General features: G+C 53.4%; 1 protein-coding gene across 5 annotated transcripts in view; it reads right to left on the reverse strand.

Annotated features, from left to right (window-relative positions):
* SLC38A8 (solute carrier family 38 member 8) overlaps window positions 1–20,732 on the reverse strand; it is a 37,900-nt gene extending 17,168 nt beyond the window's left edge. For 4 of the 5 annotated variants that reach the window (XR_008478114.2, XR_013530234.1, XM_078357863.1 and 1 more), the window contains exons 1-7: window positions 20,476–20,732; window positions 19,915–20,149; window positions 14,464–14,662; window positions 10,568–10,709; window positions 9,310–9,411; window positions 6,941–6,998; window positions 3,256–3,370 (exon numbers count right to left, since the gene is read on the reverse strand). Coding sequence is in view for 3 of the 5 variants with exons in the window: in XM_078357863.1 (XP_078213989.1) it covers window positions 3,256–3,370; window positions 6,941–6,998; window positions 9,310–9,411; window positions 10,568–10,709; window positions 14,464–14,662; window positions 19,915–20,103 (805 nt within the window). In the remaining 2 variants the exon portion in view is untranslated. Of the gene's footprint in view, window positions 1–3,255; window positions 3,371–6,940; window positions 6,999–9,309; window positions 9,412–10,567; window positions 10,710–14,463; window positions 14,663–19,914; window positions 20,150–20,422 lie in introns of all 5 variants that reach the window. The other variant, XM_035282736.3, reaches the window with a different exon arrangement.
* Between the last annotated feature and the right edge of the window lie 747 nt (window positions 20,733–21,479).

Genomic DNA, 21,479 nt, shown 5'->3' on the forward strand with positions numbered 1-21,479 from the left:
ACCACAGCCTTCTGCCCCTGGTCCCCAAAACTCATATCCTTCTCACAGATCAATACCCCATAGTTATTCCAAGCCCATGGCCCCCGAGTCTTCATTTGCTCCAGCACCAACTCAAAGGTCCAAAGGCCAGAGTCTGGTCTGTGAACCTGTGAAATCAAAAGCCATCTGCTTCCAAGACACAGTGGCAGTGCAGGCAGAAGGAACATTCTCATCCCAGGAGACACACAAAGGGAAACGAAAGGAGTAAATGCTCCAGGCAAGTCCGAAACCCAGCAGGGCAGACGCTCAGGCTTCAGGTGGGAGAATCACCTCTTCAGATACCATGTGCCACCCCCTGGACACACTGGGGCAGCCCCGTTCCTATGGCTTTGCTGGGTGTGACCCCTGTGTCTGTTCACAGGGTTTGGCGCCTGATGCCTAAAGCTTTTGGCAGGCTGGTCTTGTATGTTACTGGTGACTTCACATTCCGTGGTCCCAATGACACTTGCGCTCCCATGGCTCCACTAGGCATTGCCCTGGCAGAGACTCTGCAGCAGCTCCAACCCTGCATCTCCACTGGGAATTTCACATGTGGGGGCTCTCCAGAGTGGCCCCACCACTGGGACAAGTCTCTGCCTGGACCCCTAGGCTTTCAACAACATCCTTTAACTTTTTTTGAGACAGGGTCTTGCTCTGTCACCCAGGCTGGAGTGCAGTGACACAATCACAGCTCACTGCAGCCTTGACCTCCAGGGCTCAAGTGATCCTCCTGCCCCAGCCTCCTGAGTAGCTAGAACTACAGGCTTGCACCATGTTCTGCTAATTAAAAAAAATTTTTTTTGTAAAGACAGGGTCTCACTACATTGTCCAGGCTGGTCTCAAACTCCTGGCCTCAAGCAGACCTCTCACCTCAGCCTCCGAAACTGCTAGGATTACAGGCCTGAGCCACCACACCTGGCCTGAACAGCATCCTCTGAAATCTGGGTGGAGGCTGCCAAGCTTCTGTAGCTCTTGCTGTGTGCCAGCCTGCAGAATTAGCACCACGTGGATGCTGCCAAGATTTACAACTTACACCTCCTGGGGCTGTGGCACGAGCCACACCAAAGGCCACCTGAGCCATGGGTGGTGCAATGAGGAATGCTGTGCCAGGGTGCAGGCAGCAGAGACATGAGGGGCCCTGCGATCACCTGTGAGGCACCCTAGGTCTGTCCCCCAAACCATCCTGCCCTTGAGGCCTCTGAGCCTGTGGTAGGAGGGGCGGCCTCTGAGATCTCTGAAACGCCTTCAGGGTCTTTCTTCCATTCTCTAGATAATCCCTTCTCTCTGTACTAATCTCCTTAGCAGAATGTCGCAGGGCCATACCCTCGGTTTCCTATCCAGAACACGCACTGCACTCCACGGCCAGGCTGCAGGAACTCCAGATTTGCTGCTTAGCTTCTCTTTTGATGATCAATTCCATCTGCGAGTCATTTTTGCCTCTCCCATCCTAAGGCAAGCAGTTACGAGCAGCCACGCAGCAGCCGGAATGCTCTGCTATTGGACATTCCTTCCGCCAGACACTTTAGTTCATTTTTTTTTTTTTTTTTTTAAGAGTTTCACTCTTGTTGCCCAGGCTGGAGTACAATGGTGTGATCTTGGCTCAGTGCAACCTCTACCTCCCACCCAGGTTCAAGTGATTCTCCTGCCTCAGCCTCCTGAGTAGCTGGGATTACAGGCACCTGCCACCAAGCCAAGCTAATGTTTTGTATTTTTAGTAGAGATGGGGTTTTACCATGTTGGCCCAGCCACTCTCGAACTCCCAACCTCAAGTGATCTGCCTGCCTTGGCCTCCCAAAGTGCTGGGATGACAGGTGTGAGCCACCATGACCGGCCACTTCATCCCTTTCAAGTTCAGCCTTCCATAAAGCCCTTGGGCATGGACACAGCTCAGCCAGCTTCTTTGCCCGTTTCTAACAGTTTTGGACTTCACTCCAGCTTCCAAAACCTTGTTCCTCAGTGCCCTCTGAAACCTCCTCAGAATAGCCTTCATGACCCATCTTTCCATGACTAGCTAACCAGTATCAGAAGTTCCAAATGTTCCCTAGTCTTGTCTCCAAGCCCTCACCAGAATCTAGGCTTTTTCTAGCCTGCTCCTCCGAATTCTCCCAGCCTGACCCCCACGACCCAGATCCAAAGCCACTTCCACATTCCAGGTAATTATCAACACCCCGCTCTTAATTCCCATCTTCAGTCTTAGTCTATTTTTTGTTGGTTACAACAGAATGCCTAAAACGGAGTAATTTATAAAGAAAGGGAATTTATTTTTTTCCAGTTACGGTGGTTGAGAAGTCCAGGATCAAGAGGCTGCCTGTGGTGAGAGCCGCCTTGCTGTTAGAGACCCTGCAGAGAGCCCTGAAGTGGCACGCAGGGTGTCATGTGCTGCGGGGGCTGAGCGTGTGAGCTCGGGTCTGTCTTCCTCCTCTTACAAAGCCACCAACCCCACTCCCATGATAACCTGTTAATCCATTAATCCATGAATAGATTAATCCGTTCAAAGGACAGAGCCCTCATGACCCAGTCCCCTCTTACAGCCCCAGCTCTCAGCACTACCACGTCACGAATTAAATTGCAACATGAGTTTTAAAGAGGATAAAAACTCAAACCATAGCACACCAGAGTTCAAGGCTGCCTGGTAGACTCACTGTAGCCCAAGGGCTTCCTGAACTGGAGGTTCCGATGGTGAATGAAAAAAAGACTGGAGTCAAGTGGCCAGCCAGAGCCAGCCGTGCCTGGGACCCGGGTTCTGTGCCTCCAATGCACTATACGACCTGGTGTGTCACAGACCCTCTCTGAGCCACACTTTCAACACATTTAAAGACCCTTTGCCTCCCACACAGTTTGTGACCACCTAAGTCTACTGCACCCACACACGTTTTATAAACCACTACCAACATGTCACACGATAATGACCAACATGACTGCCGTCCTCTGAAGAGCAGGCAGTAGGGCTGGGTGTGGTAAGAGCAGGGGCTTTGGAGACAGCTGAGCTGGAGTTTCCATCTCAGCTTCACACAACTAGTTGTGAAACCTGAGTAAGTTATGGAGGCTCTCCTAGCCTCAGAACCTGGTCAAAAGACCTATGAAATGAGACCTTTTCCTAAGAATAAAAGGAGTCAATGTGCTCAAAAAGTGGAGTATTGGGACCAGCACGTGTCAACTCTCCAGAGACATACTCGCTGTTCCTCCCGTTTCTTCTCATTCTCCACCCTCTGCCAGGGCGATGGGGAAGGGCCTTACCGGTCAGTGAATAGATGAGGCAGCAGCCCAGCAAGGACAGCAGGGAGACCAGGGCCCAGTGCGAGAGGCTCCGCTTACGCATGCTACAGTAGATGGAGACCGCGGCTTCGTGACACTGCGAGACACAGGGCGGCTCAGCGGGACTCGGGCCAGCAGGATGCTGGCTTCACCGGGAACGACTGAGGCAGAAAAGCACCCCAGCACCCACATGCAGAAGATGGGAAACAAACCACATGCCCACCCAGAGCACCTCCCAGGAGTTGGAGTCTCACTTTGTCACGAAGACTGAAGTGGCGCCATCTCGCCTCACCGCCACCTCCACCTCCTGGGCTCAAGCGACTAGCGACTCTTGCCTCAGCCTCCCGAGTAACTACGATTACAGGCACGCCTGGCTCATTTATTTTTCCTTTTTTTTCTTTGAGATGGAGTCTCGCTCTGTCACCCAGGCTGGAGTGCAATGGTACCATCTGGGCTCACTTAAACCTCTGACTCCCTGGTTCAAGCCATTCTCCTGCCTCAGCCTCCTGAGTAGCTGGCATTACAGGCATGTGCCACCACACCCAGCTAATTTTGTATTTTCAATCTCCTCTTCTTGTGATCCATCTGCCTTGGCCTCCCCAAGTGCTAGGATTTTAAAATAAAATGCTCCCAGCATTTTATTTTTTTTAAAACAGAGTTTCGTTCTTGTTGCCCAGGCTGGAGTGCAGTGGTACAATCTCAGCTCAATGCAACCTCCACCTCCCAGGTTCAAGTGATTCTCCTGCCTCAGCCTCCCAAGTAGCTGAGGTAACAGGCACCTGCCATCATGCCCAGCTAATATTTCATATTCTTAGTAGAGACAAGGTTTCATCATGTTGGCCAGGCTGGTCTCAAACTCCAGACCTCAAGTGATCCTCCCTCCTTGTCCTTCCAAAGTGCTGGGATTAAAGGCATGAGCCACCAAGCCCAGCTCAAAAATTCTTAACGCAAAACCTACACAGCCAATGCCAACAGCCCATGAGTCATGTGGACTCATTTCTCTGGGTGGGTCGTGGACACGGGTGTTTCATGAGCAGCCAAGGGAACAGAGATGGGCAGCCAGGGCCGAGTCGGGAGGCACTCCACTATCCAAACACGCCTGGGGCTCCCCTCCCTGCTTCAGGGCCTTTGCCTGGGCTGGTCCTTCGGCAGGAGCTGGTTTCCTGTCTCAGATGGCCCATGGCCCCAACGTGGCTGGGCTTTTGGGTTTGTCTGCTCGGTGCCTATCAATCACACGACAAGGAGGAGGAGCATGTCTACCTTGTTCAGAATGTGAAGTCTACACCTGTCACAACAGGGATGAACCTAACATGGCAAGGGAGGAAAGCTTGTGAAAAAAGGCCACAGTGGGGTTCCATTCCTAGGAGATGGCCATCGGGGGCAAATCCAGAGAGAAGGAAGCAGAAGAGCTGTTGGCAGGGGCAGGGAATGGAGGGTGCTTGCTGACGGCAGTGGGTTTCTTCTGGGGGCAATGGAGATGGTCGCACAGTTCAATGTACTAAAAAAACCACTGCACTGGACACTTCAGGAGGGCGCATTGCAAGGTATGTGAATTCTGCCTCAATAAAGATGTTTCTTAAAAACAAAAACCCCAAGTTCTGATAGAGCTGCACCCCTCTGCTCCTCTGAGGCCCCCGATCCCTGACTGAACAGGCCTGGGGCAGAGGCACCCCACTGCCGCATGTTTGGGTGGGGACGCTGTGTTTGAGTCAAGTCTGAGTTCCTGATGACAACCGGTGACCATCCCTTCCCTGCAACCCTCTCCAGCCTCACCCTCTTTCCCTCCACCTTCAGCTACATTGATTCACCCCCAGCTCCAGATTCTGGCAGCTCCACCTCTAGCCTGAGCCCCTCCTCCCACTCCTTGAATTCCCATCTTCCCAGCTCTTCATCTCAGCATCCTGTGTCCCTGGAAACGCAGCCCAGGCCTCGTTGCTAGGAGAATCGGGTAAGGGCTGGAGGCAAAGGTGAGGGGGACCCTTTGTAAGCATCTCATAGGGGAGGCAGCGCTGGCGTAGGTCTGCACCATATGGTGCTTGAGCACAGACAGCGGTTGTTAAACTCAATCCAGACAAACAGTTGACAGCAAAATCAGCTCTTTAGATCTTTCAAAATATTGGGCATGCAAGAAGCAATGTGAGAAATCCACAGAAGTGGCTTGCCGAGGCCCTTAGGCAGCACGCCGACTCATTACGAGGAAGAGAAATGGAAATGTCGCAGGATTTCTTCTCTTCCTAAAAAGGGTTCTCAAGGAAAAGGCAAGATGAAGAACAGAAGCAGGATCTCACCAATGGACAAGGGAGGAGAAGAACTTGACGGCCACAAAGCTGAGACCCGCAGTAGCCCCGACCAGCTCCCCGTGCACCTGATTTTACTTTGGAAGGGTTTTGTTGGTGCTGCTGGTAGACAGTGGATAGGTGGTTGTTTTTAAGAGACAGAGGCAAATCTTCCCTAAAATAAGAACGTGGCCAGGCGCGGTGGCCCACGCCTATAATCCTAGCACTCTGGGAGACCGAAGCAGATGGCTCACTTGAGGTCAGGAGTTGGAGACCAGCCTGGCCAACATATGAAACCCACTCTGCACTTAAAAAAAAAAAATCAGCCAGGCTTGGTGGTGCGTGCCTGTAGTCCCGGCTACTCGGGAGACTGAGGCAGGAGAATTAGTGAGCTGAGATCCACTGCACTCCAGCGTGGGCAACAAGCGTGAGACTCCGTCTTAGATCAAATAAAAGAAAAAGCAATGGAACAACAGTGTCTGCTCCACCTGCCAGGAGAGCTGGGGGAATCCATGACATCCCAGAAGCATGGGACAGCACCCAGGCCCTGCCGTCTCCCCAATCTCCTCCCCCTGCCATCTCTCTCCCCCATCTCCCCCTCGTATCCCCCCACCCCGCTACGTTCCCCAAAGTGCTGTGCCACAGAGCCCTCTGCAGGCCTCTTTCTGGCTGTGCCTGGGGCCTGCTCACATCGGCGGCCCGCTGTGCTGTCCTCTCCATCTGGGGTGCCCTTCCAGTCGCCTGACTTCGTCCTATACAACCTTCAAGATCCCTTTCAAACCCCACCGCCTTGAACGGACACCTACGACTCTGCCCCTCTGCCAGGATTCTACATATAGAGCCCCGTCCTCCCTCCCATGACATGCTATTAAAAATTCAGTATTTATGCCCCCTTCCCCTCTCTAATCAACCACCTGTGTACCTTCCAGCTCCTCTAACCTGTACCCATGAGGAGACGTGCACTTTCCTGCCCAAGGCCCTGGGCGGAGTCCACCTGCGTACAAGTGACCTGCCGGAGTTAACCAGGAAGCTCTAGGCTCCAGGCCTCAGGCCTGATCACAGTTCTGTGGGGATTCTGCAGAGGAAGAGACAGGTCCCAGGTCCCCACAACTACCTCAGACCCAATAAACACAGTCCTGCTCTTGGCCCCGGTGGGGGCTGCATTCCCAAGTTCAAGGCAATTCCCACCTCACTGAGCCCAGACACCAACCCGCTCTCATGGTCTCAGAAGACAGCCTGGGGGCCACAGGTGGATGGCAGAGAGCCCACTGTATCCTAGGAGAAGTCCTCAAATTCCTCCCTGACAAGGAAACCAAGATTTCCCAAGGGAGCAGAGAGTCACCCACAGCCTCTGCAAATGCCACAGTCTTCAACACAGATGCTCAAATTACCTGAAACCCGAAGCAGATGGTGGGGAAGACGCTGAACACAGAGGTCCAGGAGGCAGGGCTATAAACAGACAAGAGCAGGAGTTCATCAGAGAAGGGTCACACAGGTGTGCGTGTTAGAGGATGCCGGGACACAGTAACAGAGCATGGCTGCAAGATGCATTTTCCATGACTTTGTCTGTGACCAGGCTTTTGCAAATGGAAAAGGATGCTGGCTAAAGGCTGCACTTTCTAAACACGTCTTTGCTGACATGTGGTAACATGACACGGTCCGTTTAGGCAGGGAAAGTGCAAGAAGAAACTCCCCACTTCCCTCAAAGATTCCAGGCCCCCAGTGAGGTTTGGTAATGGGGGGCACCCACAGCATCTTTCCAAAGATCCCAAATAGCACAAGGATGGTTTGAGCTCCGTCCGAGCCACCTAAGAGGATAGAGGTGTGCACAAGGACAATCTCCAGGCCCAGCCTCTCGGGGTCCCCACCTGGTCCCCAGCTTCCTTTGATGAGCTTTGCAGGTGTAATTAGTGAAAATAAGATGAGGTCATACTGGACTAGGGTGGGCCTGAATCCAATGCACACTACCCTTATTAGCAGGGAAAGCACACATGGAGACAACGTGGCGTGAGGATCAGGCCGAGACTCAGAGATGTGTCTACCAGCCAAGAACACGGATCCCCGCATCTCCCAAAAGCGGGAAGAGGCAGCAGAGGTCCTCCCCTGAAGCCATCAGAGGGAGCACGCCCTGACACACTTTGACTCTGGACTTCCAGGCAGCAGAAATGACAGACACTTTCAGGCCACCACGTGTACAGTCACCTGTCACAGCAGCCCTCAGACACTCACATCTCCTAACTCACTGTCTGTTTTTAGCAGGTCCTCCTTACCCCCGCCACCTGCCAGTGCTGGAGCACCACAGGCTCGGCGAACAACCTTGCACTCGGGCTCCAGGCCACTGTCAGCCCCGTTTCTCCTGCAGCCCGGACCTTTCTACACACACACACACACACACACACACACACACACACACACCAGCTGCTTGACTTCCCTCTTAGATGTCTCCAGGTTGGCTCCCCCTTGACTGTTCCAGCCTAAGCTGCTCCCAGTCGCCCACCCCTCTGTCCTCTCTAGTCTGGGAACAGGTATCACCCCTCCCACTGCTCAAGCTGAGCGCTCCAAGTCACCCTGACTTTCTTTCTCTCTTCCTCACCTTCCAACCCGCCAGCAGCACTGGCCACATAATTCACAGGGCTGGGTGCAAAAGGAACATGCGAGGACCCTCGGGGGATGACGATTCAGGATTTTAAGATGGCAACAGCAGGGTAAAACTGAGCATGGGGCCTGGGTGACTGCATGAGTCCCACGCCCATGAACCAACCCTACCACTGGGAAATCTGATCTCAGGCACATCCGAAGTCTGACTACTCCGCATTGCCTCCTCTGAAGCCACCAGGGCTGGGACCTGGGACCTAGGCAGGGGCCTCCCACTTGGCCTCTGTGGCTGCCTTTAGCTCCCAAAGACCAAAGAACAGCCAGGGTGAGCCTTTTGGTTTAATTGCTTTTTTTTTTTTTTTATGAGACAGAGTCTTGGTCTGTTGCCCAGGCTGGAGTGCAGTGGTGCAATCTCAGCTCACTGCAACCTCCACTTCCCAGGTTCAAGCAATTCTCCTGCCTCAGCTTCCCCTAGCTGGGACTACAGGTGCACACCCCCATGCACAGCTAAATTGCGTATTTGAGTAGAGACAGGGTTTCGTCATGTTGGCCAGGCTGGTTTTGAACTCCTGACCTCAAGGGACCCACCTGCCTTGGCTTCCTAAAGTGCTGGGGTTACAGGCATAAGCCACCACACCCTGACCAGAGTGAACCTCTTTAAAAAACAGGGCCTGTCGTATCCCTGCTGTACTCAAAACGCCGCCAAGCCTCCCAGTTCATCCAGAGGAAAACCAAAGTCCTTACCATGGCCTTGAATCCCCACGTGACACCCCTGCCCACACACCGCCCTTGTTTGGGCCAGCCTGGCCCCACCAGCCCCTCACTGTTCCCTTGCCCTGGCACATGCAGCTGGCTGGCTGCCAGGTTCTGCACCTCCATGCTGTGGGGACAGGTCTGCAACAGCCTATGACCCCTAGGCCGCTGCGGCCTTGGGTGGTTTTGCATCCCTTGTCCTGGCTGGGTCATCACCAGCCACAGCCAGGTCTCTGCTGCAGAAGGAAAGGAACCCTTCTTTGGCTTCACCGCATCAGAGATGGGAAGACCTGCATGGAAGGAGCCTGGGCTCTGCAGGGAGCATGAGGGGCTTCTCCTCCAAGACTCCCCTCGCAGATCCCCAGCCGTGCCTCCCGCCGGCGGCCGCTGGAAGCTGTTCCCCCAGACTCACCTCAGTGAAGGACCGGGCTCACGCATGAGGCCCTGGGGCCAGAGGTAGTACTGCACTGTGATGACGAGGGCCAGGTAACAGGCGGCCAGCGTACCTAGGATGCTAACACACAGTGACTGTGTGAGGGGCTGCGCAGTGGGCGACCTGTGCCGTTGATGGACGGGAGGGACAGCGGGATCCAAATCTCAGCTCTGCCCTTGACAGTGAGGTGCCGGCCAAGCTCTCCACCTCCGCCTGACCATCCTCATTTATACAGTGGGACTCGTGGGACAGGGCTCCTCCGAGGGCCAGAGAGCAGATGTACAGAATTCTTTTTTTTTGAGATGGAGTCTCACTCTGTCACCTAGGCTGGAGTGCAGTGGCACACTCAGCTCACTGCAACCTCTGCCTCCCAGGTTCAAGCAATTCTCCTGTGTCAGCCTCCATAGTAGCTGGGACTACAGGTGTGCGTCACCACACCCAGCTAATTTTTGTATTTTCAGTAGATATGAGGTTTCACCAGGTTGGTCAGGCTGGTCTTGAACTCCTGACCTTGTGATCCGCCCACCTTACCCTCCCAATGTGCTGGGATTACAGGCGTGAGCCCCTGTGCCCAGCCCAGATGTACAGAATTCTTAATGGCACCCGACAGCAGCTGTAATATAATTTCCTTCCCACCAGCAAAAGCTAGTCAGCCACTCAGCCTGATGCCTAAGTCAAGACCCCAGCAGCCTCAGTCACATTGGAGAGGGGACAAGCCCCCCTGGCTTGGTCCAAGTGGCACGAGCGCCTTGCAGGGCGGAGGCCTGGGGGAGGCTCAGGTTTGCTGCCTGCTGTCTCTACACAATGTCCATTGTTCTATCCGCAACAGGGGAAAGGCAGGCGGCAGAGTGGGATGGATATTGTTGCAAGCTTGATTTCTTCAAATGTATACAGAGCCTTAGCCACAAAATGAAAGACCACCTCTGTGTGTGTGTGCACCCGTGTGCGCGTGTGTGTGTATTGGGGGGAGGTGCCTCTGTCTCTCTGCGCGGATGTGCAAAAAGTCTAAGAACGAAATAAACCGTGCGTAGCACTGATGTTGTTACAGGTCATCTGCTTTTTCTGGCTTGCATTCTCCAGCATGAATACATTTTACTTGTATAATCTTGTATTGTTTTTCCCTTCTCTAAATGGGAAGGCCAATCCCCCAGTTCCTCTAACCCCAGGTGGACAGAAACCCTGACACGAATGCTCAGTGAAGTGGGGGCCCCCACCAGGAGGCATCCCCAGCCCTTACCTTGTGTATTTCTGGAAGGCGATCTCCCGTGGGGTGGACAGGGGCAGGATGACCAGCGTGGAGAGCAGGGGCAGGGTAAAGCGCTGGTCTGCGTACCAGGGCCGTGGAGTGGGAGGTGTGCCAGACAGGAGGGAGTCACACACTGTCAGAGACACAGGGAGAGCTGAGCCACAAAGCACAAAATGCCACGGGTTCCTGGCTCCTGCATGGCCCTTGAACCCTGGGTGGGGTTGGACTCAGCCCTCAGCCAGCCCCAGGAGCCTGGGGATGGGATCATAAGCCAGAGGGAGACAGGTCCCGTGCCCCACACAGGAACTAACCCTGACACATGAATTCATTCAACAAATGTTTGCTGAGCTCCTTCCACAAGCCCAGCCCCCCAGCCCCCCCACCCTTTTTTTTTTTTTTTTTTTTTTTTTTTGAGACAGAGTCTCACCCTGTTGCCCAAGCTCTCAAGTATAGTGGTGTGATCTGGGCTCACTGCAACCTCTGCCTCCCAGGTTCAAGTGATTCTCCTGCCTCAGCCTTCTGAGTAGCTGGGATGAGAGGCACGCACCGCCACACCTGGCTAATTTTTGTATTTTTAGTAGAGACAAAATTTCACCATGTTGATCAGGCTGGTCTCAAATTCCTGACCTCATGATCCGCCCACCTCGGCCTCCCAAAGTGCTAGGATTACACAAGTGAGCCACTGTGCCAGGCCCACCACCATCTTAAGGTCTGAGATGCGGGATTGACCAGGCAAGCCATCTGTCCTCACCCCCCTTACTTTCTGGTCAAACCTATGGTTTCACTCAGGAACCCAATGGTGCCTGGGGTCAAATGCAGGTCTGAAGTAGACTTTTGGCTGCTAAGCAGGCAGTGCCAGGCTGCTGTGCATCAGCATTGCAGGTCTCTGTGGTCGCAGAAAACCATGACCCCAGACACAGTGGCTTAGAACCACTGTATCACATCATTGATTGTAGGTAGAGAATTAGCACAGGGCCAAGCTGGCCAATCCTACTCCATGCAGCACTGGCAGGGGTCACTTGGGGGTACCTGGCTGGCAGTGCAGCTGGTCTGGATGGCCCATGATGGCACCCCCACACCTGGTACCTGGTAGGTACACCTGGGCTCCCTACAGTTTGGGAGTCTCTCTACATGGGCATGTCTAACAGCCACCTCAAACTTCTTCCACGAAGCTGGGGGATTACAGAGCCTGAGGCAGAAGCTCCCCAGCCTCTTAAAAGCCAGGCCCTTTAACTGGCACAGCATCCCACTTAGCACACACTGCTGGGCAAACCATCCCAGGCCCACCTAATTCCAAGGCAAGGGACACAGGCCCCACTGACCACTCCATGGAAAAAACGCCAAAGAATCTTGGGACATTTTCATTCTGCCACAGTAGGATGAATGATTTGGAACCAATCTAAGAGGCCAGATACATAAAGGTGGGGAAGCGTAGGAGAGTGGGAGGGTGGCTCGAAGTGGGAGCCACTGGGAACCACCTGGGTGGGTGAGAGGAGGGGGAAGGGGGCATTGGCACTGAGGTGTCATTAACTCCTCTTTGTTCTCACTCAACAAGGGCACCCATGCAAAGCAATGAATGCCTGTGAGAATAGCTCCTGTCTACGAAATGAGGCAGGGGAAAGTTCCACAAGCAGGTAGTTCACAGAAGCACCCACGTGGGAGGGCCAGAGATGCCAAGGGAACGTCCACCCTCAAGGAGGGCACTGGGATCGTGGGTGGGTTTTGGACCTCCAGGCGGCATGGGATGAGGCAGTCCCTGTGTCTGCATCTGGACTTCCCATAGCCAGAGTCCTCGGGTCCTCAGCAGGACTACACCAGCTACTTCCTAAACCCAGCGTTCCTGGGGGCTCGAGATCTTCAGCACCAAAGACAAGGTCATGTGGACCTCATGCCATGGCTCCCCCAAGCACTCCAGCCCCTGTCTAGCACTCCTTCTCAGAAGCTTGGCCTTCCCTACAGAGACACATCCCCAAATATCTAACCAGAAATACACAACGAACACTCTCTACAGCACAGTCAATCCACCCAGACATGGGGTGGCCCATATCCTAGTCCATCCCCTGAGTAGTCAGGCTCAGATCCTGAACACAACAACACTACCGTTCCCCAGTGTTGACACTTCAGACCAACTTTAATTGCCATTAGGGGGCAGGACGTTTCTGTGCCCATTTTCCCATTAAGAGGTTCAGATATGCCCATCTCAGTTCTTTTTGGTGTAAGACAGTCTTTACCAAGACACAGCAGCCTTCTATTTCAATACCCCACAGTCAGGGGCCTTTTGCTTCATGGGTCAGGACACACACAGAACAAACAAATGGCAAAACAGCAGACTGCATTTCACCCTCTCCACAATCACATTCCAATTAGAAGTCTAACTATTCCAATCTGAAGTCTACAACTGTCAAGTTGGATAAAAAACCAAGACCTGACCATATGCTGTCTATGAGAAATGCATTTTAAAATCCCAAGCCGTCCTCAGGCTGGCGTTGCAAAAAAGGACATAAACACACACACAAAAAAAATCCCAAACCACAGTTAGATTCTAAGTTAAAGAATGGGCCGGGGGCAGTGGCTCATGCCTGTAATCCCAACACTTTGGGAGGCTGACTCAGATGGATCACCTGAGGTCGGGAGTTCCAGACCAGCCTGACCAACATGGAGAAACCCCGTCTCCACTAATACAAACGTTACCTGGGCACGGTGGTACATGCCTGTAATCCCAGCTACTCGAGAGACTGAGGCATGAAAATCACTTGAACCCAGGAGGCAGAAGTTGCAGTAAGTTTAGATAGCACCATTGCACTCCAGCCTGGGTGACAAGAGCAAAACTCTATCAAAAAAATAATTAAAAAACAAAACAAAATAAATGAGGAGAGAGCTTCGATATAAACACTAGTCTTACGGAGGTTAGCGTGGCTATATTAACAGTAGAGAAGAATATTTAATGCCAGAGATAAATACTTCGTAACAATAAAAGGATATACCTGCTCAGCGTTTCCAAGACCGTGAAGCATGCAGACTAACAGAACTAACTAGGCTAATCTGCAATCGCAGCTGGCGATTTTAACATCCTCCTCTCAGGAATCGACAGAATAACTAGACCTGCAAATTCCTGTGTTTGCTATGGGAGACTTTAGCATAACTGTTGACCACCTTGACCTACCGGACCCAGCAACTGCAGAGGACACATTCTTCGAAAAGCACAAAAAAAGTTCAAGACGAACCATGTGCTGCGCTAGAGAGCGAGTCTCACTGGATCTCCAAAGACTGAAATGACAGTGTAGTCCCTGACCACGATGCAAATTAAGGTAGAAACCACGAAGGTATCTTCAAAACTCCCAAATAATTGGCAATTAAACACCACAATTCTAAACATCTCATGAGTCAAAGAAACCACAGTGAAAATTAGCAAGTATTTTAGGTTTTCCACTCGTGAGAAATGAGTCAAATGAAAACAGAAAACGGAATTGTTAAGATGCAGCTAAAGCGGTGCTTAGAGGGAAAATCTTAGGAACTAGAGGCCAAGGTTGCGTGAAGGCTGAGAGCCACAGCCACCCCAAAGTTAAAGGTGTTACTGGTTCTCTCTGAGAAGGGCTTCTTGTTGTTGATCCATTTCCTCATCTGTGAAATGAGCTGTCCCCGCTGGATGTCGCAATTATGGCCACAACCTCTCGTGTGCTTGTGCATGCATGATTCTCATCCCACTGGTGACTACCTGTTCTGAGCCTCCCTTTCCCACCGTGTTAGGAACAAGAGTGTGGTGTCAGCCTCTGCTGTCCCTCAGAGCCCAGGCTAAGGCCCCTCGTCCTGCTCACCAACCAGAGGCCCCAAGAGGTCATTAGGGGTGCAGCACCCTGGGCCACCTCAAGTCCCACAAAGGTACTTACGCTTCTCCAGCTGGTCCCCGATCACCCTGAGGAAGGCCACAGAGATCATGAGCAGGTTGACGAGGAAGCAGGCCTCACACAGCTTCCCAATGGCGGGGCCACACAGTCCCCTAACCACACCCTGGTAGGTGGCCTGGCCACTGACAGCAGCAGCATAGCCCAGGATGACCAGCCCACTGACCAGGAAGACCAAGGACACCTGTGGAGCAGAACCGGGAGCTGGGGTGTGCCTGCAGCCCACCCACCCCAGCCAGCCACCCCTCCCTCAGGCACACCCTCCACATGACTTCTTCCCACAGAGGCCAGAGCTGCTGACAACATGGGAGAGGGGGACTCTACCAGTGAGGTCACTGTCCTCCCCTCCACCCAACCTGCAACAGAGCTGCAGAGCAGGCCACTTCTGGTGACCTCAACTGGCTCTAGGCTGTGAAACTGGGAATCTGAGACCACCCTGCCTCAGTAGGACAAATGAGACATAAGAGACCCAGAGTTTACTCTCTTGAAATTGCCTGGGTTGTGTGTGGAGCGGCAGTAAGCATGGGGCTAGGAGTCCGACATGGACCAGGCACAGCTGGGCTTAGGGTGTAACCACCACTCACCTGCTGCGTGGCATGGGGCAGGCTGGCAACCCCTGCTTTCCATCTGTGAAATGGGGGTGGCACTGCCCCCCTTGCAGGGGTGCTGTGACACGTCAGGACTGAACAAGGCCTGTGCCACACTTGGCTCAGCACATGAGTGCTTAAGAAATGGTGTTCTGGCTGGGTGCAGTGGCTCATGTCCGTAATCCCAGCACTTTAGGAGGCTGAGGCCAGTGGATCACCTGAGGTTGAGAGTTTGGTACCAGCCTGACCAACACAGAGAAACCCCATCTTCGCTAAAAATAAAAAAATTAGCCAGGCGTGGTGGCAGGCTCCTGTAATCCCAGCCACTTGTGAGGCTGAGGCAAGAGAATTGCTTAAACCCAGCAGGTGAAGGTTGCCGTGAGTCAAGATCACGCCACTACATTCCAGCCTGGTGGAAGGAGCCAGACCCTGCTTCAAAAAACAAAACACAAAACAACAACAAAACAAAGAAATTGTGTTCCCTCTATTTCAGCTGCTCTTAATAATTTTCAGGCCAGGTGCTGTGGCTCACGCCTGTAATCTTAACACTTTGAGGGGGGCCAAGGTGGGCGGATCACCTGGAGTCAGGAGTATGAGACCAGCCTGGCCAACATGGTGAAACCCCCCTCTCTACTAAAAACACAAAAATTAGTCAGGCGTGGTGGCACATGCCTATTATCCCAGCTATTTGGGAGGCTGAGGCAGGAGAATCACTTGAACCAGGGAGGTGGCGGCTGCAGTGAGCTGAGATCACGCCACCGCACTCCAACTTAGGCAACAGAGTGAGACCCCATCTCAAATTAAAACTGCAGACGAACAGGAAAGGCGAAAGAATTTTACAGTGAATGCCCCCTGTGGGCAGCCCCCCGACTCCCCCAAGACACGTTGCTGTACTTCCTTCACGGCTCCTCCACCCTTCTCCCCATGCCTCTGTGTGGCCATTGGTACACGTTAAGGCACTGCACTTTGAAGCAAGTCAGATACCCATGTGCGTCCTCTGGAATAGTCTGGCATGCCTCCTGTCCATGAGAGCTTGATGTTTTTGTTCACAGGCCTTTTCTCTTGTGGGGTAAAAATTTACATGTAAAATGCACAAAATCTTCAGGGTATTGTTGGAAGATGTTCAACAATGCACATGTGCCAGCCAAACCCTACCCTCACCTTGGATGGTTCCACGGGTCCCATTTCTGTCTCCATCCATCCCCAGAACCAACCACTGGTCTAGTGTTTTCCACCTTTGTAACATTCCCAGCTCCCCTGCTCCACCGCGCATGCGAAATGGATCTGCGTGGCGCACACACACAGGCTGACGCCTTTCACTAACAGTCCACTGTCTGAACACATCACAATTAGTTCGTTCCACATCGAATCCCTAGAGCCTGTGAAAGTGGCTTGTTGGAAAGTTTTTGCAGATGTCTACAAGGAAAAGGTAATTAAGTGAAAAGGGTTTTGCCCGTGTCATTAAGGATCTTCAGGTGAGGTCATCTTGGATCATCCACGTGGGCACTCAACCCAATGAGGAGTGTCCTTGTAGAGACAGGAGAGGAGGCAGAGGTTGGGTCACATGGCCATCAAGCTGAGGAGCCCCTGGAGCCTCCGGGAGCTGGAAGAGCTTTTGGAGGGAATGACGCCCTGCTGACGCCTTCATGTCAGACTCCTGCCCTCCAGAACTAGCAGAAAATACATTTGCAGTGTTTGAAGCCCTCCCTTTCGTGGTCATCTGTTGTAGCAGTCCCAGGAAACAGATACTGGAAACTGTAAAATATTGAGGGATTTCCCCAACGCCCTGCTCACCCAGGCTCTAAGCTCGATCAAGCCTGGACAGTGTCCGTTTTCTATTTTGCCCAGAGAAGGGCCTGACACATGCAGACACTCAGAAAACATCTGTGGTTGAAAGGCAGGGAGACTGGGCACGGTGGCTCACAGCTGTAATCCCAGCACTTTGGGAGGCCGAGGTGGGTGGATCACCTGAGATCAGGAGTTCAAGACTAGCCTGACCAACATGGTGAAACCCTGTCTCTATTAAAAAAGACAGAAGTCGCCAGGTGTGTGGCGCATGCCTGTAATCCCAGCTACTTGGGAGGCTGAGGCAGGAGAATCACTTAAACCCAGGAAGCAGAGGTTGCAGTGAGCCAAGATCGTACCACTGCACTCCATCCTAGGCGACAGAGTATGACCCTCAAAAAAAAAAAAGCAGCAGGAAACAGGGGAGGGTGTGAGAGCGAGGAAGCCTCACCTGTGAGCCATCCCTGGACAGGTCACAACAACAGGGACTGAGCCTCCAGGCAGCAGAACAGCAAGGAGCCCTGGCTGCTGTGCCAGGCCCAGCCCCTCCACAGGTCCCAAGAGGGTATTTGCCTGTTTTCATCAAATGTCTCCCATCCAAGTACTAACCAGCCCGAACCGTGCTTAGCTTCTGTGATCAGATGAGATCGGGTGTGTCCAGAGTGGTATGGCCCTAGACAGTTTTCATCAGATGTGGCTAACCCTCCAACCCTGGTGAGTCAGGCCTCCAACCTCTGCCCACTGACTTCAGGTGTAAATGCTCCCCACGCAGAAGCCTCACCAGCCAAGCGAGGGGAAGCAGGCTCCCCCAGATCTTCTGTCATTCACAGTGACAGCCAGCCTGGTAGCCCTGGAGATTAAAGGAACAACTTGGGGTGGCGGGAGCTTGTCAAGAGCCTGCCTGGCTCCTCTGCTCTGCCACGAGTTTCCATTTATTCATGTCTGGGTTCCCTCCTTGAGTCCACTGACCTCCAGAGGTCATCCGATGCAAAACGGCCATCTGCCTAAAGCAAATCACTCAGTCTCAGCTCATCCCAGCCATGCAGGGCCAGCGTGACATCGTGAACGCCCCATAAAACTGCACACCTCAACCATACGGTGGCTTTCTGTTGAAGCTGCTCTCTGTAACCCCGATGTGACAGGCAAGCAGTCCAAACCCACTCCATCTTGGCCCTTGTGACTTGTAATAAGTAACTAAGGTCTAATTTCTACCCTACCCAGGCAATGTGTAAACCAACGCTTATCTTGACTTCTGTGAACCACTTAGGTAACAATCGGAATGTCCGAAGCCCCTCACCCCGCCCAGGAGGGGGTTACAGAATGTCCAAAGTCCACTAGCCCTCAGAATGTCCTAAGCCCCTCGCCCCCACCCTGGCCCAGGAGGTAGTTTACAGGCATAAAAGGTCTTGACACCCTCCTTTCGGGGCCATGGGTTGGAGGGACACGAGTCCTCTGTGGTCGCTGGCAATAAATCACCTTCTGAATGGGCTTACTTTTGTCTGTGGTGATTCTGTACTCGCCAGAGTGCAACACCAGCATCTGCATTTCAGCAGGACGCACGGACAGGGCTGGAACGCTCCTGGAGCAGGGATCCCCGCCTCTGGCCCACAGTGGTTCCTGCTGCCCTGGGATTGGCCACGACCTTACCCCAAGCTCCATCTCCTCTCCATGGGCCCTCTGTGGATTGAGATTGGGCTTCTCCCCCATCACTGTAACGACCCTTCCTAAAGCACCAGTCCAAACACAGGCATCGCCTCTCATGTGCATCTCAGGAAGCTCTTGCTACTTCCAGTGGGGCTCACTGCAAAGGTCACCTCCTCCAAGTCCCCTTCCTGGGGACTTCCTCCAAGAGGCTTTTGACCACCCCACGCCATATCATACCCCCATCCCCAGAGACACCCAACACACCCTGGCATGAGCCACCATCTGAAACTGATGACACGCATCTTGTCTGGCTTCGCATTAGAACGAAGCTCCAGGAGGACAGGGACCCCACTGCCTCATCCATCCTAGGCTAGGCCAACACCAGGGGTGGCACAGGTTCCATCCGACACTGCGTTTCCAAACAGGAGGAGCCTCGGGACCCACAAACAGTTGGAACTCAGCCATTATTCACCAGCTGCCATAGAACTCCGGAGAGGTGGCTGCCAAGGAGCTTACCACAAAAGGCAGCAATTAATTCCATCAGCCCGGAGAATGGGATCTTAGAAAATAAAATAAAGCTGTGTTCACAAGTGGCTCTCCCCCAGCAGAGAGCTCTGCATCTGCGCCTCCCCAGAAGGGAACCCTGGCTGGGCACCTGGCAGGCAGAAAAGCAAAACACCTGGCACCAAGCAAGGCCTGGCCCGGCTCTGGGTGAGGGGCCTGGGGGTGTCACACCAGTTTTAGGCTCAATCTGCACACAGGAGTCCAGGCTTACTTGTTTTTGTTTGAGATGCAGTCTCATTCTCGCCCAGGCTGGAGCGCAGTAGCACAATCTCGGCTCACTGCAACCTCCACCTGCCCCAGGTTCAAGCAATTCTGATTCAGCCTCCCGAGTAGCTTAAATTACAGGTGCCTGCCACCATGCCCAGCTAATTTTTGTGTTTTCAGTAGACTGTGTTTTACCAGGTGGACTAGGTTGGTCTTGAACTCCCGAGCTTAGGTGATCTGCCTGCCTTGGCCTCCCAAAGTGCTGAGATTACAGGTGTGAGCCACTTTGCCTGGCCCAGCTTCAGTTTGTGAACTTAGACCAGCAGGTAAGAGCCAGCAGCTGGCCAGGCAGGGTGCTTGGAGAGGCTCTTTCCCGAATGAAATGCCCACTTCATATATAGGAGCTGCAATGCCTATAGCTCCATCCCGCAAGCTCCGTATCACACCTCACCAGTGCTCATAGGGGATGTTCTCCCTCCCGGGCTACATTAGGATTATCTCCTCCCCTCATTAGCTGAATGGGATAGAAATAAAACCCCAGAGCTATAGCTTATGGGACACACAACTCCGTAAAAGCAATGCGAAGAACCCCACCCAGAAAAAACAAAGCCACCTGCTACCTGTCCCCTGGACGCACTTCCTGGGGACTTACCAGCTCCACCAGCAAGGCAGGGACCACTCCACCAGCTTTGGAGAAGGCCCAGGGAAAGTTGAGCAGGCCAGCTCCCAGCGCAGACTTTAAGAGGATGAAGACAGCACCCATGGAGGACAGAGTGGCAGCGGTCGAGGCAGGGTCCGGCTTTTCTGGAAGACCTCTGCTTTCTGGGGTCTGTCCTGCCATGGCGAAAGGCAGCAGAGGTGGAAAGTGTCGCCTCACAGTTTCTTTCCTAAATTCAAGGCATCCTCAATGAGGGCTGGTCCAAACACAGGCAGGCCAACTCAGTGTCTCTCCCCTACTCAGTGAGACCTCCCTGAGCCTCTCTTGGCCACTTCTCTGGCCTCGGCTCCCCTTTCCAAAGGGTGCTGCATGCATCTGCTCACTTCTGGTTCCCCTCCTCCTCCCATTCCCTACCGAATTATTCTCACTCCTGCCCTCCCACTGGACCCCAAGACCACCTCACCCCTGCCCCCTCCCTCTCTCTTCCCCCATTCCCACACACCTCCTTTGCTTCCAGCCACACTTCTGCACAGAGCCCCAACCTCTGGTCCTTACCACCAAATCCAACCTTTAAGTTGTGGACAGTCCTTGGCCTTCAGGGACAGGACTCAGGCTCACTCCAGGTGGCTCAGCTGGATTTCTTGGGGCCGGAGGGGTGGGAAAAGGAAAATTCTAGCTTGGCTACAGGCGAGTGAGTCATTAACCAAAGGATTCCTAGCGAGTATGCTTCAGGGTCAGGCCCCCCCCACACCTAGGAGGACAGCAACAAGTGGTCGGGGCCATGGGTCCCAAGAATTTGCAGCTTTTGAGAGGCCTGACCTGGGCAAGGGAAGCTTAAGACTCCTACCTACTCCCAGCCCCCTGCAGGCCCAGCCCAGGGGTGGGGCTTTCTCAGCTGCTCTGGAGAGCAGACAGCAAGCTGTGGTCGGGGAGCAGGCACCTGATCTCAGGACAGCTTCTGCAGTGCTCCCACTCTCAGAGTCCCCTCTGAGGGCCCCCGCTCAGGGAGGGGTCGGGAAAAGCAGAAACCAGCCCCTTCATCTGCAGAACAGGCTCCACGGCCCGCAGGTGCTTCCCCCCCAACCCCCTCCCCCACCCGGGGTGGTTTCCTTCACCTCTGCCTCCCAACTGCAGCAGGTGCACCTCAAGCTAATCCCACACACGAGTCACCTGTGGGGCTTGTTGAACGCCCGGGGGAGTGGCAGCTGCTGGTCCCTAGGCTACACTTGAGTAGTGAGAGTCTCTGATACATGGTCAGCTAAGGGGGCCAAATAGCGGAGATGGCCCCATTCTGGAAAATGCAGGCACATGCAGGGCAGATCTGGAAATTGACCGTTTATTCCTGGAACCCAGCCTCCCTCTCACACACATTCTCAAACTCCAGTTTGCATGAGAATCCCCCGGAGGGCTTGTTCAAACACAGACCACCAGGCCCCACCCGGTTCTGATTGAGTGGCTTTGGGGTGCATCTGGTCACCTGGCTTTCTAACAGGTTCCCAGGTGACTGCAGAGCCGCTGGTTCAGCCCCTCGTTGAGAACTGCTGCTTTAAGTTAAATGT

This window comes from Callithrix jacchus, chromosome 20 (assembly GCF_049354715.1).
Source record: "Callithrix jacchus isolate 240 chromosome 20, calJac240_pri, whole genome shotgun sequence".
NCBI classification, from domain to species: domain Eukaryota; kingdom Metazoa; phylum Chordata; class Mammalia; order Primates; family Cebidae; genus Callithrix; species Callithrix jacchus.